Genomic DNA, 16,425 nt, shown 5'->3' on the forward strand with positions numbered 1-16,425 from the left:
TAAGAGCCAACTGAATCTATACAATGCCGGTTTCAAGTACAGTGTAGTTATTCACGTTATTTTTTTTAAAAAAAAATCAACTTGCTAATATTAATATCTTACTCAAATAGTTTATTTAAAAAAAATATATTTCTTCCAATTCAGATCATCCCACAAATAACAATTTATAATATAAAATATGTATGCCATTAGTGAATTGAAACAAGATTTATTGTTTACATTTTTAAAACAATAAGTTTTGTATGCAAAATATGCATTTCTTAAAATAATTTGTTGTACACTCACTGTTCAGAGCAAGCACATAAGACAATATTCTTTCACTGTGTCATGAAGTTGTAAAAATTAACCAAAATAGAAGTATATTTAAATGTGCAAGCCAGGATATGCACTATCAGACTAATTTATAGGTACATGATTTTCAGTCTGTGTCAGTGAAAACAGCCATGTTATAGGTCCAAGTGAATCACAATCTCTTGTGCATGATCTACTGAAGTGAACTCCTAACAAGTGAGGCTTGAATGAGAGACAATCTCAGTGTGTGATGAGTTCAGACGTAACTGCATACAACTGCACAAATAAATGGGTAATATGTAGGAGTTCTACACCAATTCCAATTTTTATGACAGTGGATACCAAATAGTTCCTGGTCCTCTTATTTTAAATACTTAATTTCTGTTACTGAAGCAAAAACAAAATCTAGTGAAATGTATCAGTCCCTTTGTTCAAATAATAGATTCTACATTCCACTGTTATTATCATACAACTGTGCATACATATGCATATTTTTTTAAAAAAAATCCCAAAGTAAAGTTTCCAATATTTCTTTTTTTTTTCTTTACTCTCATTGTGTTTAACATAGCATCCTGTAGTTTTATACAAAACATGCATTTGTGGGATAAATTATGGACAGGGCATGAATGAGTTTACAAATTATATTCTGTACAACATAAAAAAAATAGATTAAGTGCCTCCGTGGCCTTTTCCTTCCACAAGTTCTCAAAGACACACAACTGAGATTATTTTCCTGTTGCTAAAGCTATGTGCTTAGAGAATAGGACTGAAAGGTTTTTAAAATACATCTACAGTATTTTTCAGTTATTGTAAAATTCCTTGAACATTGTGCGATGAAAATGTAAAAATAGTTATATTTTTTCCAGAAATAAAACACACAGCTAGGGTAGTATGCAAAAAAAAAAAAAAAGTGAAAATCGTAGCACTTAGTAAAAATACAAAGTCAGTGTGACTAATACTGAGAATTGAACAAAGAACTGATTTCAAAATACCTATGCATGAAAGTTATATATTAGTTCTAATACTATCAGTTCATTGTTTCTGGAAGCAATGTTTAGCAGATTCCCCCCCCCCCTCCCCTCTCAAACCTATTAGGTACACATTCATATAGACTGACATTGATATAAACTATTACATGTAAACATAGTGCACTATTATTCTGCAACAAAGCAAAATTGCATTTAAGAGCTGGTAAACCTCTGCATTCTTTTATCTCTTAAATATCAGGAATGAGGATAAACTTTAAGGGAAAAAAATTAATTTAAGGCATTCACAACTGATAAAAGAGTAGGGACTGCTTGTTAGATAATAAGTACATACCTGGGACTTTTCATTATATTTAACTGCTGAGTGCAGACATGCTGAATAAACAAGTATGAATGATATAACTGTCAACATTATGGCTTTATACAAGTGCATAGTTGCAAACTGTATTAATGGAATATGAATAAATGTATAAAAATAAAATGGAAAAAAATTAAAAAAACACTTTTGCAGCATTACAATACAATGTATTTATTTAAACACCAAAATACATACAACACACAGTATAATGGTCACTTTTTAAGATGCAGTCTTCATCAATCTGATATGACCCTGCCACTCGCATTGCTTTCTTTTGGCAAAGTTGCTGGTGGCGTTTCTCTGCAAAAACTGAACAAGGATTGATTCTTCACGACTCCTCATCATTTTGATCCCTGTTGAGTCTTTGTGAAAAGAGCTTCAAGAGAATCCCCCCCCCCAGTGTTTAAATATATTTTTATTTCAAGAGGTCTACGAGTGAGACTTCATTGCTCGGGAGAACATTTTGGTGTTTTGGCTGCAGATGAGGAGTTGACGTTGACCAGAAGAAGCTGGATTTCCATACAAAGATGGTGATGGGGACATACATATTGGAGAAAAGAATAAGCCAAGACTTCTAGGTTTTTCACGGAAGCCAGATTTATATCTTTCTCGCATGAAAGAAGCCGACAAAAGGGACAGGTGAAGGTGGGGAGAGGAGGGGGGGAACAGGTGAAGGACAGCAAACATCACAGTAGCTCAGGCACAATATAGCAACAAAAGAGAGCAGATAATAAAACCAAAGCTCTGATTTTTATTAAGCATATAGTTGGAAACAAAGACCTGGCAGCTGCTCCTGTTTGGCCAGATGGAATATACTGACCTTGGCAGGCAAGGCCGCTGTCCAAAGCACACTTGATGTCTTCCTCCTGGGCATTCTTGAGGTTTTCTTTCTTACTGTTCCAGGCCTTCAGGGCAGAAGCTTGCAGGGCACGATGATCAGAGAAGGTCACGGCCCACGGCTTGTGCAGAGGGCACTGGTTGAGGGCATCCCAACTGATGGAAGTCTCTTCCTTGCTTTGACCTCCAGAAGGAAGGGGATGCCAGGCACTACTGGAGGCACAGGGAGGCGCGGAGCAGCACAGCGCAGCAACAGCGGTAAAAGGAATTTCTTCATATTTGGTGATACAGGAGAATCTTTGTAAATGCAGGTAGTCATCGAGTTACGACTGCAATTGGGAGAGGGACTGTGAGATTGGTAAAGCACAATGTCACATGATTGCTTGGTGACAACAATCCAGGCAGTCCTGGTTGTCCCTAGTAGTAGATAACCCAAGACGCAGCCTTACCGGTCATTAAGTGGGAAGCAGAGGGAATCCCAGGTAAGGAGTACAGAGGTGCTGGGGGGGGGAAGACCCTGGGTAACCCAGCGCAAGCCACGTGTGAGTTGGGGGAAGGAGAGCTCAGTGTGGTACAAGTTCAGAAGGCCAGGGAATGAGGGTGCAGGTTGTATGCAATCACAGGGAAGGAGGCCATGGAAACAGGGCACAGGGAGCCTGTGTGTATGTATGTGCGTGCACATGTACAAGTCAGGGAGGCCTGAGAGAATGGGCGCCGGGTGCACCTTTTCTTGGCCTCCCTGTGATTGCATGCAGCCTGTGCTTCTTTTCACAGCCTTCTTCCCATCACATGCCTTCCACACCCGCCTCCTACCCAACTGACTCCTGTGCCGGGCCTCCCCCTTGCAGCATATCCCCCATTCCTTTCCTGGGCCTCCTTCTGCTTCCCATGACTCCTGGGCTGCCTGATGCCAACTGCAGCCGTAACTCAAGGTATGATGTTTCAGTCTTGTTTCAGTGGGATGAAGATCACCTTGAAAACTGCATTCCCAGAAGGTGGTTAGCTGGAAAAAAAAAAAAAAAAGGAAAAGACCTCGGTCAGTTTAAATATAGTAAATTCAAATTCTTAATCTGTGGACTCTAAAGAAATAGAGGTAGGCAGCGAAGAAATGCTGGATCTCTCAGCCAGCCTGTTTCACATGAGCAAAGCAAAAGATTTCTTTGTCATCTTTGTTTGTGTATTTATTTAGAACTCGCAATCATAGATACTCTTTGTCACAAAACAGCCCAAGTACTAGTAGTACTAGTAGTGCTAGTAGTGCTGCTGCTGCTGCTGCTGCTACTACTACTACTACTACTACTACTAATAATAATAATAATAATAATAATAATAATAATAATAATAATAATAGAGTTGGAAGGGACCTTCGAGGTCATCTAGTCCAACCCCCTGCTCAGACAGGAAACCCTATACCATTTCAGACAAAAGGCTGTCAAGTCTCTTCTTAAAAATCTTCCAGAGTTGGAGCATTCACAACTTCTGGAGGCAAGTTGTTCCACTGATTAATTGTTCTAACTGTCAGGAAATTTCTCCTTAATTCCAGATTGCTTCTCTCCTCAAACAATTTCCATAGAACCTAGTGCACAATAGAAAGTCAGAAAATCTCTAGAGTTGTAGTGAAAAAAGTTACTTATTTTGGGTGATAGTGGGATGGGTATTAGAATAGAATCTAGTTTTTCTTTCTTTCTTTCTTTCTTTCTTTCTCTTTCTTTTTCTTCCTTCCTTCCTTCCTTCCTTTTCTTTCTTTCCATATCTATCTATCTATCTATCTATCTATCTATCTATCTATCTATCTATCTATCTATCTATCTATCTATCTATCTATCTATCTATCATATTTATATAGTTGACTATCTTTCTCCCAATCAAAAATGATTCAAAGGAAAGGTTATATTCCCTTCAAAGGTGATTTGGAAATTAGGAAATCCAGCCTAACTTTAAATAATTTGTTGGGGATGGAGATAAGAGGTTTCTTTCATTCCTATGCTGATTATCTAGTGTAATATATTTGCAAAGCAAGTTATACCACACTTTAGTACAAAGAAGGCACACCAAAGCACGGATAACCACGTTTTTACCTTTTCGCCTACATATAAGCTTGCAGCAACACATGACATAACAAAGAATAGATCTGAATGTTCAAAAGTGGATTTCCACAAAGGCAGCCATACATGAAAAGTCTACTAGCATGTGTAAATATAAGGGATTTTCACATTATAATTTCAAGGCAATAAAAATCATGCATGGATCAAATTATTATTATTAGATTTTAAGCTAGCACATATAGCTTTACTGGGGAAAACTGAAAATGCATGCTGTAATAAAACCAATGCATTCTCCTACAGATATTCATCCATTTACCTCTTTAGAATAAACACATTGTTATCATCATCGCTATCATCAAGATCGTCCTCAGCATCATCAATTTTAAAATCAACATCAAAATCAATATCATCAAATGACCAATCCCAGTCTCTACATGCCATATCAATCAATCTGGAAAATGAGGTTTTATTATGAGCCAAGTGAAGAACAATTCTGAATATAAAAACTACTGAAACATTCATTCCTTTTCTTGTGCATGTATTACCATTTCTGACACCGATTAAAATTTAAGAATCATATACACAAGGCTTGGGTGTATTCTTAAAATCGACTCCTGGATGTCAAAGTGTGTCTCATAAAGTATGGAAATATACACAAGAGTGCTTCCCAGCACAAACTGCCCAGGTTTTTCATTTATTGTCAGGGCTCACAAACTGGAATGATGAAGAATTGGCACTCGCAAATCTTACAGTCACCTCACCTTATTTCTGAAAGCATTTTGCTAGAGCTTCAGAATTTTTCCAAGGAGGAAGAACTGAGAAAAAAAGCAGCAGTTTCCCTGGAATACAACTTCCTAGCCATAAAATGTTAGACCATGGGTGTCAAACTTGCAACGTCACGTGATGTGACGTGTCATGATGTATCGCGACTTTTTTGCCATTGCCGGCAATGGGGTGGGCGTGGTTTCGCTATGATGCATCTGGCCTGCGGGCCGACAGCTTGACATCCCTGTGTTAGACAGATACTACCACTTAAAGCAGAGGTAGGCGACCTTGGCTCTTTTATGACTCGTAGATTTCAACTCCCAGAATTCCTGAGCCAGCCATGCTGGCTCAGGAATTCTGGAAGTTGAAGTCCACAAATCATAAAAGAGCCAAGGTTGCCTTCCTCTGACTTAAAGGCAAAAGTTTTGAGAGAAAAATACGATTTAACAACATGTGCTTTTATTTCCGTTGTAGAATGTATACAAGTTATAAAGCATATGCAAGTAAGGTTATGTACTTCATACTGAATTATCTCACTCTACAAATGTAGACTTGCTGCAATTTTAGGTGTCAAAATACAAAACAAAATTAAGATGCGGAAACAAATGGATGACTTGTGTAATTAAAACAACTGTGTGAATGTCATGTTAGGCTTGCATATCTGCATATCTCAGATGCAGTGCTAAACGGTTTGGATCTAAGTAAATGAATCTAAGGTTCAGTTAGTCCTGTGTGTTCTTCAAATTTTATTTTGATCACATAGAATTCCTCATAGTGGTTCTTCCTACAGTTACAGCTCAGTTGGGTATGTTATCTCTGCCCCTAGTCTCCACTGTGGCATCATGTGGTGACATCTCAATTCATTTGGGGCATCTGAGAGAAGCAGAACAAAACAAATGTCCATGCTGCCTGTTTTAAAGCTGAATATGTCCGAAGAAACCTCTCATGAGATTTTGATGGAAAGTTCAACAAAGGGGAATTCAGGTGCACCTCGGTAAATCGGAAGAACTTATTCAAGGATCAAGGGCATCCGTGATGACCTGACTCTGTAAATCTATCAATGAATTCTCCAACAGATATGTCATCCTCTTCAAAACTAAAGCCTACCCTTTTTCTATCTTTTGTAAGGATATTTCTGGTTTTGATTTTTGCTTTTTCAGATGCTGATTAGTTAACCAAAACTATTTGATTATGAATCAGAAGATTTTAAAATGTTGTTAAATCAATAGAGCTGTGCTGTCAAAACATATCAGCTGCCTTTGTAAGTTCTAGTACTGCAACGATAAACTAAAATACCATTTGGCAGTCAAAATGAAAGAACATCTCCATTATACCTTTTATCCACCTTTTTTAGAATAAGTTACATTGCTGTTTATCATATTAATCTATGAAGGAACAAGCTAAACCCAAAGCCTATTTTCTTAATAAGAAACATATATCTCCCAAACTTCGATATTTAAGTTGCAGTTGATAGCATTTATATTATGCACACCATGTATCAATTGTGTAACACTACATACATAGTATTCTATAGTTATGCATATACACACTTGCACACATATTGGAGTGCTATTGCAAATGGGAAAGCCCACCAATTACCCTGTGACCAAGATATGAGGTAAGTTAGATCTATTTGTAAGCATAAGGGTAGTGGGATAAACTGTGGACAGTGTGCCCTCTGATGCAAAATGTTAGGTGCAACCATTTAAGATGCTGCCAAATAACTGCTTCACTCACAGACTGTAGAATGATATGGTCCAGGAAAAGGTTCAGCATGACCCAGGAGGAAATGGAACTTTCCAGATTTCTCTGGAACTTTCTGTTCCTGGGTTGATTTTACACATCTCTACATCCTGTCTGAAACTTTAATTATGATTACTTGGAGAATACTGATTTTAGCACTAATAGTTTAAGTAAAACTAAAGGTTCGTATTTAAGAATTGTAGCACTTTAAAAGTATAGTTTTATCTGGATTAAACTAGAACACTTACTGCATTACGTTTATGTTTTTTTCCTGATATTAAAAGGAATTATCTATGATTCTGCAATTATAATTTATATGCAACAATTAAAAAAAACGAGGCAAAGCATGAAATGCACACAAAATGCTTTTCACGCCATTAAACATACTCAAAACTGATTTGTTATTAAATGACAATATTTTGGTTTTAGATTATAGCTCCCTAATGGAGTATGGACCATTACAGATAATAGCAGTTGGGCAATGCAAATTTAATACATTTTAAACTGCTTACTATTTTATATAAACTATTGAGCTAGTTATTATACAAATACTGTATATTTCAAAATATTGTCATTTACCCTTTATAGCCAAATTCTCACAGTTAGTTCTCACTTAACATGCATCTGTACTTGAACCATAATTCCCTATTACTTACTCTTGATATATTAATAAAAGAATATAGTACAGAAAAAACCCAATTCAGTGAAGAATAATTCGCAGGGCAGGCTCAGTACTAAAAAATAAAATAAAACTGTGGTGAAGTAGTGGAACTCAAAACACATCATGTCTTGATACACTTTTAACAAGTGAAAATGGCCAATATTTCCTATTGGGTTCAGATCTACAGGTAATTATTTATACCTTTCCATTGACTACTTATTCTATACTATTATCCTGAATTGAAAAAATGAGGAGGAAGGGGTGGCCCATCCAACAGGAATAAAACAAGCCAAAGAAAACTGTAAATCAGTTGGCCGGAGGGTACCTGGGGCATGATTTTAGAGAAAATGCAGCAGTTTCCATTTGTTGCAGGCAAGTGCTAATAGCTGCACTCCCAGGCCATTTAGATATTGCACATTGACTGTGCAGCCCTAAATCTGTATTCTGCAGGCTCCAAATAAGCAACCTAGTTCTTGCTAATAAAATTGATGCTTGTGTCAACCTTCCCTTGCATTATTGTTAACCTAGCATTCCATTGCTATTTTAACAAAGACATTTTAACACGTCTTCTTGACTGCATCAACAAAACTCCCATTTCTATCGCGCAGGTAAAAGAAGGTACCATGTAAAAAAAAAAATCCTAGATCCTATTTTAGTACAAACGCTAGGTGAAATGTTAATATATACTGCTACTCCACGTATAATATGCCACATGCTAAATAAATAAAATACAAATGCAGAACTGAAATATATTGTACGCCACATAATTTCCTAAGATTTAAGTTTCACTTTCTAAATCAAATAACCTTACTATAAAGGAGAGCTGTATAAACCAATAACTTTTCGTTCCCTCAGGCGCTGGATAAGAAAAGCAAAGGATCCATTGTTCCTAAGATCCCAATCCACAAGTCTGTAAGATTACACTATAAGAGACTAACTAAAGAGTGGAAGTAGAAGACTTTCGCAGGTGGATAGCTCTCATCAAATAAATACTTAGCATGACTCCCTCAAGCGCCCAGGGTAGTGCTCTAAAAAGTTATCACAATTTTGTACATATAACTTTTTACCTTGGAGGAAAGCCTTCTTTTTTATTTGGTGGAAGCTGTTTGCTTGGCCGCCTGAGAGACTGGCTTGGCTGGACCTTCATAGACGTTCTGGGTGAAGATCGTGCAAAAGGATCTGGTGCTGGAGGCTTTTTGGGAATTTTTTTTCCTAGACGGCTCACCCATTTTTGCTGCTCGTCTGTAGAATTGGCTAATAGTAATAGATTTTTTGCAGTCGAAATATCATAATTCACTGAAATATATTAAAAACAAGTAGTTTAGAACAGAATCGTATTAGTACAATACACTGTGTTTGAAGAGAAACCATATCTTATTTTAAAAAAATAAATGTGTTTAATTTTTCTTTTAAAAAACCCATACATTAAATTAGAGATTAAACAGTGTTTTTGTCCAGTCAAAACTAGCCAAGTTGAAAGAGGCAGTAGCTTTAAGCTAAAGTGTAACTTTCCAGCTGAAATTTGCAGGCAGAATTTTAGCAAGATTTTTCACAGCATTAGCCTTTGAATAATTTAGCCAAGTATAATAGCAATAGCAATAGCATTTAGACTTATATACCATTTCACAGTGCTTTACAGCCCTCTCTACGCAGTTTACAAAGTCAGCCTATTGCCCCCCCCCCAACAATCTGGGTCCTCATTTTACCAATCTTGGAAGGATGGAAGTCTGAGTCAGCCTTGAGCTGGTGAGAATCGAATGCCGAATTGCTGGCAGCCAGCAATCAGCCGAAGTAGCTTGCAGTACTGCATTCTAACCATTGCACCTCCATGGCTAATCAAGATAAACCATCTAAATTCTATTGCATTCTCTAATGCCGTGAGAAAGTGTATTTTGTCTAAAATCTCTTATTTTTTGCCTGAATGATACAGCCTAATTAAAGGACATCCTTGGCTCTTGCACATATCTGGGGTAGACTGCTACAGAATTTGAAAACTTGCATATTCTTCTGGGTCATTTTTGATTAATCTTAAGAAATTTTTAATCTAGCTATGGACTCACAAGTTTTCCAAGGATCAACTTACAATCAACTTGCATTTTATTTATTTATTATGTATAGCTGAGGGTTGATCATCACTGATGACGTTACCTAGTTTGGGTAATGAAACATCTGCAAGAAAATAACCAAGCTCAGAGAACACTAAGGACCTCTCAAGCTTACCTTTGCAAGGTGCTATTATTTCTTCTTTTTTATCCATGTGATCTTTATGGCATTTGATATGGCAACGGCGACATTCAAGAGCAGGAGGAGGTTTGAACATGTTCCACAAAGGCTTCATGCAAGCTTCACAGTTGGTTGGAAAATGATAAAGGGTGGGTATAAACTCATGTCCCTTGTGGCAAATATAATTTGATTTTTCCCCTGATGACTCTGCAGGAAACTCTTGTTCTTTTTTACTTTCACCTTCATTATCGTAGAGTATCTGGAATTGGGCGGGGGGGGAAGTCAGTAATACTGATAGAGAAAACCTATTTCTAATGATAAAAGATTAATTACGGGAAGGATTCAAATGCTTCTTAAATTTTGTCCTCCCCACAGTAATTCTTAGCAAGATTTTTTTTTCTCTTCTTAATTTGGGAAACCAATGATTTTCACCATTTAAATTGATAGCATGCATATGATAATTATTATAAAGTGATTATAAAATAACTTATTTCTGCTGAAGAAAAAGAATATTTCTCAATAAAAGATATGATGCCTCACAAAAACATCTGGAAAAATTGAGACAGAAAAGGCTTCTTCCACATTTTTCTTGGCAAGATTTTTTTTGGGGGGGGGGGGGAATCTATAGAACAATTGCCTCTCAGTGTATTTATTTCATGTTTGTCCAATAAACATGGTACCTCACTTTTGTCTACATTGGATTTGGTTAAAAGTTTTTAAATAGGGATACCTGGAAAATCCTGGGAATATCTTTAGAATCTGCTCTGTACACATCCGTTTGTGTGACAGGTCGAACATGGAAGAGTTTGCTGTGTAGTAGTAGAAATGCAGATATGAAACAAAAATGTAAGTTAATTAAGCATGAATCACTTAAACATGAAGCCTTAATCTGGAAACATTTCTAGTTTTCTCATTTACTTCATAGATGTCATCTTAGACTTTAAATAAGATTTCAATTGTATTCTTAATCCAAACTTTGATTTTTAAAGCTTTCTCAAGGTTCTCCCAAAGATGCTTTTTCACGAGGCAACTGGACTTTCTTGTTTTTCTTTGAAGACATTTCACTTCTCATCCAAGAAGTTTCTTCAGGTCTCAGACCTGAAGAAATTTCTTGGATGAGAAGTGAAATGTCTTCAAAGAAAAACAAGAAAGTCCAATTGCCTCATGAAAAAGCATCTTTGGGACAAATATGACCTGGATGACTGAGAATTTCCATAGACTTTCTTAAGGTTCCATCCACTTAGAATATATCTGTCTGTAGAATGGATTCTCCCACCTGCATCAATTTTGGACCAATGATCTAAATTTGATTAATGGAATAACCATTAAAATGTATTAAATTTATGACCATTTAAAATCATAAAACCCTAAAAACACTATTTTTAATGACACAAATTTCAAATTTGCTAAAGTTGCTCTGCATTTCTCAGTAGGTTGGCAGAATATGGAATACCGTAAATGCCGGCGTATAAGGCGACTTCCGCGAGCGCTGAAATCGGCGCCAAAGACGGGGGTCGTCTTATGCGCCGGAAATACTGGTAGTTTCCGGAGTATAAGACGGCGTTCTAGGAATGCGGCCCGGCTACAAAGACGGGGGTCGTCTTATACGCCGGGTCGCCTTGTACGCCGGCATTTACGGTACATACAAATTCATCAAAAGAGACCTAATTTATATTAACTAACTAACCCTACTAAAAGATAAGATTATGTTAACAGTGTTCCAGAATCACAAAAATATTGACCGTATTCAGAATGAAATCAAAACGTATTAAAATACTTACTCTATGTCCAGTACCATATATGGGTTGGATTGTTCTTTATCTTGTTCATTATGATAGAATAGTATCTTCTTGCTGCTGACTATTATATACTGTTAAACAATACAAATTTAAGTATAAGCTGCCAATTGATTTTATTTATACAATCAAATTGTGTATGGCAACTTTTTTACAGAATGAAAGTATGTAAAATGTTATTTTAATAAGGCAATTTAAGGACCAGGTATCTTCCAGATGGATAGTCAAAATATGAGAGTAGTCTCTCTTCCTACAAAACATATTTCATCTTAACTTGAAACACACAAAAAAAAAACCATCTTAGTCTCTAGTTATTTATTAAGCATATTTCTATACCACTGTAATAAAAACAACTATCAGCAGCTTACATAGAAAAAGATGAAACAAAACGAGTGCAGGCAGTTCTCGACTTACGACCATAATTGAGCCCCAGATTTCTGTTGTTAAGTGAGACATTGATTAACTGAGCTTTGCCCCATTTTATGACCTTTCTTAACACAGTTGTTAGGTGAATCACTGCAATTGATAAATTAGTAATCTGGTTGTTAAGTGAATCTGGCTTCCCCATTGACTTTGCTTGTCAGAGGGTCACTGAAGGAGATCACATGATCTAAGGACATTGCAACTGTCATAAATAGGAACCAGTTGCTAAGCGTCTGAATTTTGATCACATGATCATGGGGATGCTGCTAAGGTTGTAATTATGAAAAATGGTCGTGTCTCTTTTTTCAGTGCCGTTGTAACTTTGAAGGTCACTACATGAACTGTTGTAAGTTGAGAACCACCTGTACAAAAGATAAAAAACAGAACAACATGTGACACAAAAATGAAAGAAAAAAAATGGGAGGAGATAAGCAACTTGATACTTGCAGACGTTTTGGTCAACAATTGACATATTACTTTACCGCTGATCTCTGATCTGTGACAAACTAAAACTGAACATCTGGATGGAGGGCTATTGTGCACTCTTTTCTGCAGTACATCTTTTGAAAATTTTCTACACCTAGCACTCCCTGTGAAAAATTTACCCAAGTAAAAGAAAGCCAGCGAATAAAGATAAGGAACAACTCTCTGTGACTGTATAAGCTTATCTCATAGCACAATAGTATGGCATAATAGCTTCTTCACTAATAGCTTCTTATACTTATATTAGTGAATATATCTTATATTAGTGAAGCAGTCTCTTGATAATAATACATAGCCAGGCCCATAATTTCTCAAAAGCAGCGCAATAGCAGAAACAATGATTTGCTTTGTTTGTTTTTGAATAGTGCCTAATGATGCATATCATGTCAAAGTAATGTCCTAAAAATTATATTATTTACCTTTTTTACCCAACCAAATTTCTTTGTGTTATTTCTAGCTGGCAACGATAGCCATCCTTCAAGTCGTGACTCTGAAAGGGATTAAATTAATATTTTAAAACAGTATACACAGATATTCCATTGTTTTATTGTTATGTCTCATTAAGAAAAATGTATTGTATTAATCTATCTTTTAAGCAATAAAACAGCTGAAATTTACAAGCAAAACAAGCGAAGTTCTCTTACAGTTATACCACATCCTGTAACTATGTCACATTCTTATTAGTAAATATATTACATCCCAAAGCAGAAATACACAAAGCATTATTATTCCTGCCTTCCACTCATTTTTGTAAAAAATTAAACAGAGCACAGGTTTTGTACTGGAAGATATTCTGCAAGGGGTCTCAGTGCATCATCTGGCTGGCCTTCAGCTTGGGAGTTAGAATAGGGCCACCTGATTATTAGCTCAATACACAAAATTAAAAAACTTTTCTCTTTGGAACTGTGAAATTAGATTTCAGAATTGTGAGGAGCACCACATTTAATATACAGAATGTAGTGTGCTTTCTCCCGAAACCAATTACACCAATTTGTGTTTTGAATTATTATTTAGGAGGAAGTGCTTAAATTCAAATAAGCAAGCCCGTCTTCTTTAAAGAATTGTTATTTTTATAGATCTTTCTTAAAGTACAGCACTGGAAATAAAGGTGGAATTTAAAATTTATTGAATGTTAACTGGAGAAATATTAATATGTAAACTGGATAAGAAGTAGTTTGATTTTACCAATGAAAAAACAGGACTTATGTTTTGCATAATTATGTACTAATGACTATATTTGATTGCTAAGATGCATAAATTTAATGTTGCAAATGAATATAGAGGATGAATATGTCAAAGACTGTATGATCAAATGGACAAGATATTTAGGTAATAACATAATGCCTGATCAGTTGGAGAATATGTGGAGTAAAGGATTGAAATTTGCACTGAATTATAACTTGAAAGAGAATTTTTATAGGATGGTGTATCATATAAATGTATAAGAAAGTGTCAAATATATGTTGGAAATACAATCAATATGAAAGTACTTTTTATCATCTTTGGTGAATATGTAAGAAAGCTAAGAAATATCTAGACCAGATATTTACTTTATATATATATATCTTGATCAGATATATACTTTAGTTCAGAGAATTCTTAAATGTACAGTTGAAACCACAGGTTTTTCTTTTAAGCTTGATGGACAGACAAAAAACCCCCATCAACTCTTATACATGACAACAGCAAGATTTCACTATATGCAGAGATGGAAGGACTCAAATACACCTAATATATCCAGTACATGACTAAAAATTTATATATTTTTTTCAAAAAAACCAAAATCTTATTTTTTTCATCTGTCTTCCATGTGGTTAATTCAGACTTAGGGCTTTTGGAGAGAGTGAAATATTACAGAAAGTGTTTTTGAAAAGCACAAAGCTACAATTAGATGAACTAATTTAATCTGCATTTCTAATTGAAATTTCCCTTCACTAAATGGTCAGATCCCACCATTTCAGTGGAACAATTGAAGCTTGCAATAAGGGCCTCATTTATATAAGATACAATAGGTTAAAAATGTATTAGAAATATATATGTGTTTGAATAACATTTGTATTAGACCAATATAGAATTATAATTATTTATCGTTATAATGATATACCGTATTTTCCAGCGTATAAGGTGACTCAGTGTATAATACGACCCCCAACTTCGGCACCGATTTCCATGCCTAAAATGTCATCTTATACGCCGGAAACTACCGTAATTTCCGGCGTATAAGATGACTCGGCGTATAAGACAACCTCCGACTTCGGCGCCAATTTCCATGCCTAAAAAGTCGTCTTATACGCCGGAAACTACCGTAATTTCCGGCGTATAAGATGACTTGGTGTATAAGACAACCTTCGACTTCGGTGCGATTTCCATGGAAAGTCATCTTATATGCCGGAAAATACGTATTTCCGGCGTATAAGATGACTTGGTGTATAAGACAACCTTCGACTTCGGTGCTGATTTCCATGCTTTAGAAAGTCATCTTATATGCCGGAAAATACAGTATTATGTTTTTATTGTATTTTTCACGTTTTCATCAAAGCACTTTTTTTGTTTTGTTTATCTTTTTGTCAATGTATGTATTGATATCACTATTATTTTAATACTTTCCTGTTTTGTTTTTTATATTAAATAAATAGCAATAAAAATAAATTATTAAAAAGCTTGCAGTCCTAATTTTTTTCAGCAAACCAAATGCATAGAGGATCTGCAGATAAAGGGAAAACATGCATATCTCATGCACCTACATGAATGCAACAGCCACATTATTTAAGGTTAAAATTAGTTGCTGCTCCTTTCTCATGCGGGACATTCCTCCTTGGTATCTATTGCCCTCAGTGTTAGTAACGGGAAAAAAGGCAACAGCACTTTGTCACTACACATTTTCTGGAAGGTCACCTGGATCGTCAGGTTCTGAAGGGGTTTGTGAAGAGGACACTGCTTCTTCCTCAGAGTCAGAATCAGAGTCAGAATTGAGAAACACACAAGAGCTGGAAGGTTTAGTAGCAATACTGACAGAGGTGGAAGAGCGTTGATAGGTAAAAGACATAGATTCTGAAGTGTGGGACTGAGTGATACGAACTGAACACCCAACAGAAAGAGGGGGAGGGGGAAATGCAGAAAAGGATTAATGAAAAATAGATTTTTTTAAAAAAAAACATACACACAACTGCTTATTTTGAAATAAAACTATGCAACAGATCTGGATTTGCATAAGAACCATAGCCTACTTTTGACTTATTCAAAGGTAGCTTGATGCGAATGGATTAAAATTCTAGTGACAGAAGGATGAAGAAATGACATTTTCAATTGGAACTTCCCAAAATAGAGAGTCATCAATTGAAACATGTCTCTTTCTCTCCCCAAAAGAGAAGGACAAATCTTACCAGGGAAACCATCATCCGTTTCTACTTCACTAGGGCCACATATGCTGCTGTTGTCTATATGTATTGTTTGGAGCTGGGACCGAAGCTGTTCTATGTCGCTATCTTTGCTGTCCAGAGCCATTTGTAGTTCAATTCGTATCTGGCTCTCTTCTGCTATTTGCTGTAAAAAGAGATTGATGAAGCACAATCAGAATTAATCTTTAATGCATGATAAAATCTTGGTTACAGAGATGGTTCTAACAGCAATCTCTTAACTCAAACCACTAAAAGGAAATTAAATAACATAAAGACAATAAATAGATTGTCCTATTTCAGTACTGTTGGGTGAAGTAGTGAAATTAGGAGATTAGAAAGAGATGAGACAAAGTCTCCTCAGAAGTGTTATCACTAAAATTGTCATCAACCCCTGCCTTGTGACCACCAGTGAGTGT

General features: G+C 36.0%; 1 protein-coding gene across 4 annotated transcripts in view; it reads right to left on the minus strand.

Annotated features, from left to right (window-relative positions):
- Positions 1 to 90: 90 nt before the first annotated feature.
- Positions 91 to 16,425, minus strand: part of ROCK2 (Rho associated coiled-coil containing protein kinase 2) — a 107,499-nt gene continuing 91,164 nt past the window's right edge. For 2 of the 4 annotated variants that reach the window (XM_039331840.1, XM_039331839.1), the window contains 9 exons: positions 15,995 to 16,154; positions 15,507 to 15,689; positions 13,031 to 13,101; positions 11,691 to 11,779; positions 10,640 to 10,718; positions 9,907 to 10,168; positions 8,754 to 8,982; positions 4,834 to 4,968; positions 91 to 3,475 (listed from right to left, as the gene is read on the minus strand). In XM_039331840.1, the coding sequence (XP_039187774.1) occupies positions 3,472 to 3,475; positions 4,834 to 4,968; positions 8,754 to 8,982; positions 9,907 to 10,168; positions 10,640 to 10,718; positions 11,691 to 11,779; positions 13,031 to 13,101; positions 15,507 to 15,689; positions 15,995 to 16,154 (1,212 nt within the window). In that variant the 3' untranslated portion in view covers positions 91 to 3,471. The remainder of the gene's footprint in view (positions 3,476 to 4,833; positions 4,969 to 8,753; positions 8,983 to 9,906; positions 10,169 to 10,639; positions 10,719 to 11,690; positions 11,780 to 13,030; positions 13,102 to 15,506; positions 15,690 to 15,994; positions 16,155 to 16,425) is intronic. The other 2 variants (XM_039331842.1, XM_039331841.1) reach the window with 2 other exon arrangements.

This window comes from Crotalus tigris, unplaced genomic scaffold (genome assembly GCF_016545835.1).
Source record: "Crotalus tigris isolate CLP2741 ecotype Arizona unplaced genomic scaffold, ASM1654583v1 scf7180000024439.5362192, whole genome shotgun sequence".
In the NCBI taxonomy this organism is placed as follows: domain Eukaryota; kingdom Metazoa; phylum Chordata; class Lepidosauria; order Squamata; family Viperidae; genus Crotalus; species Crotalus tigris.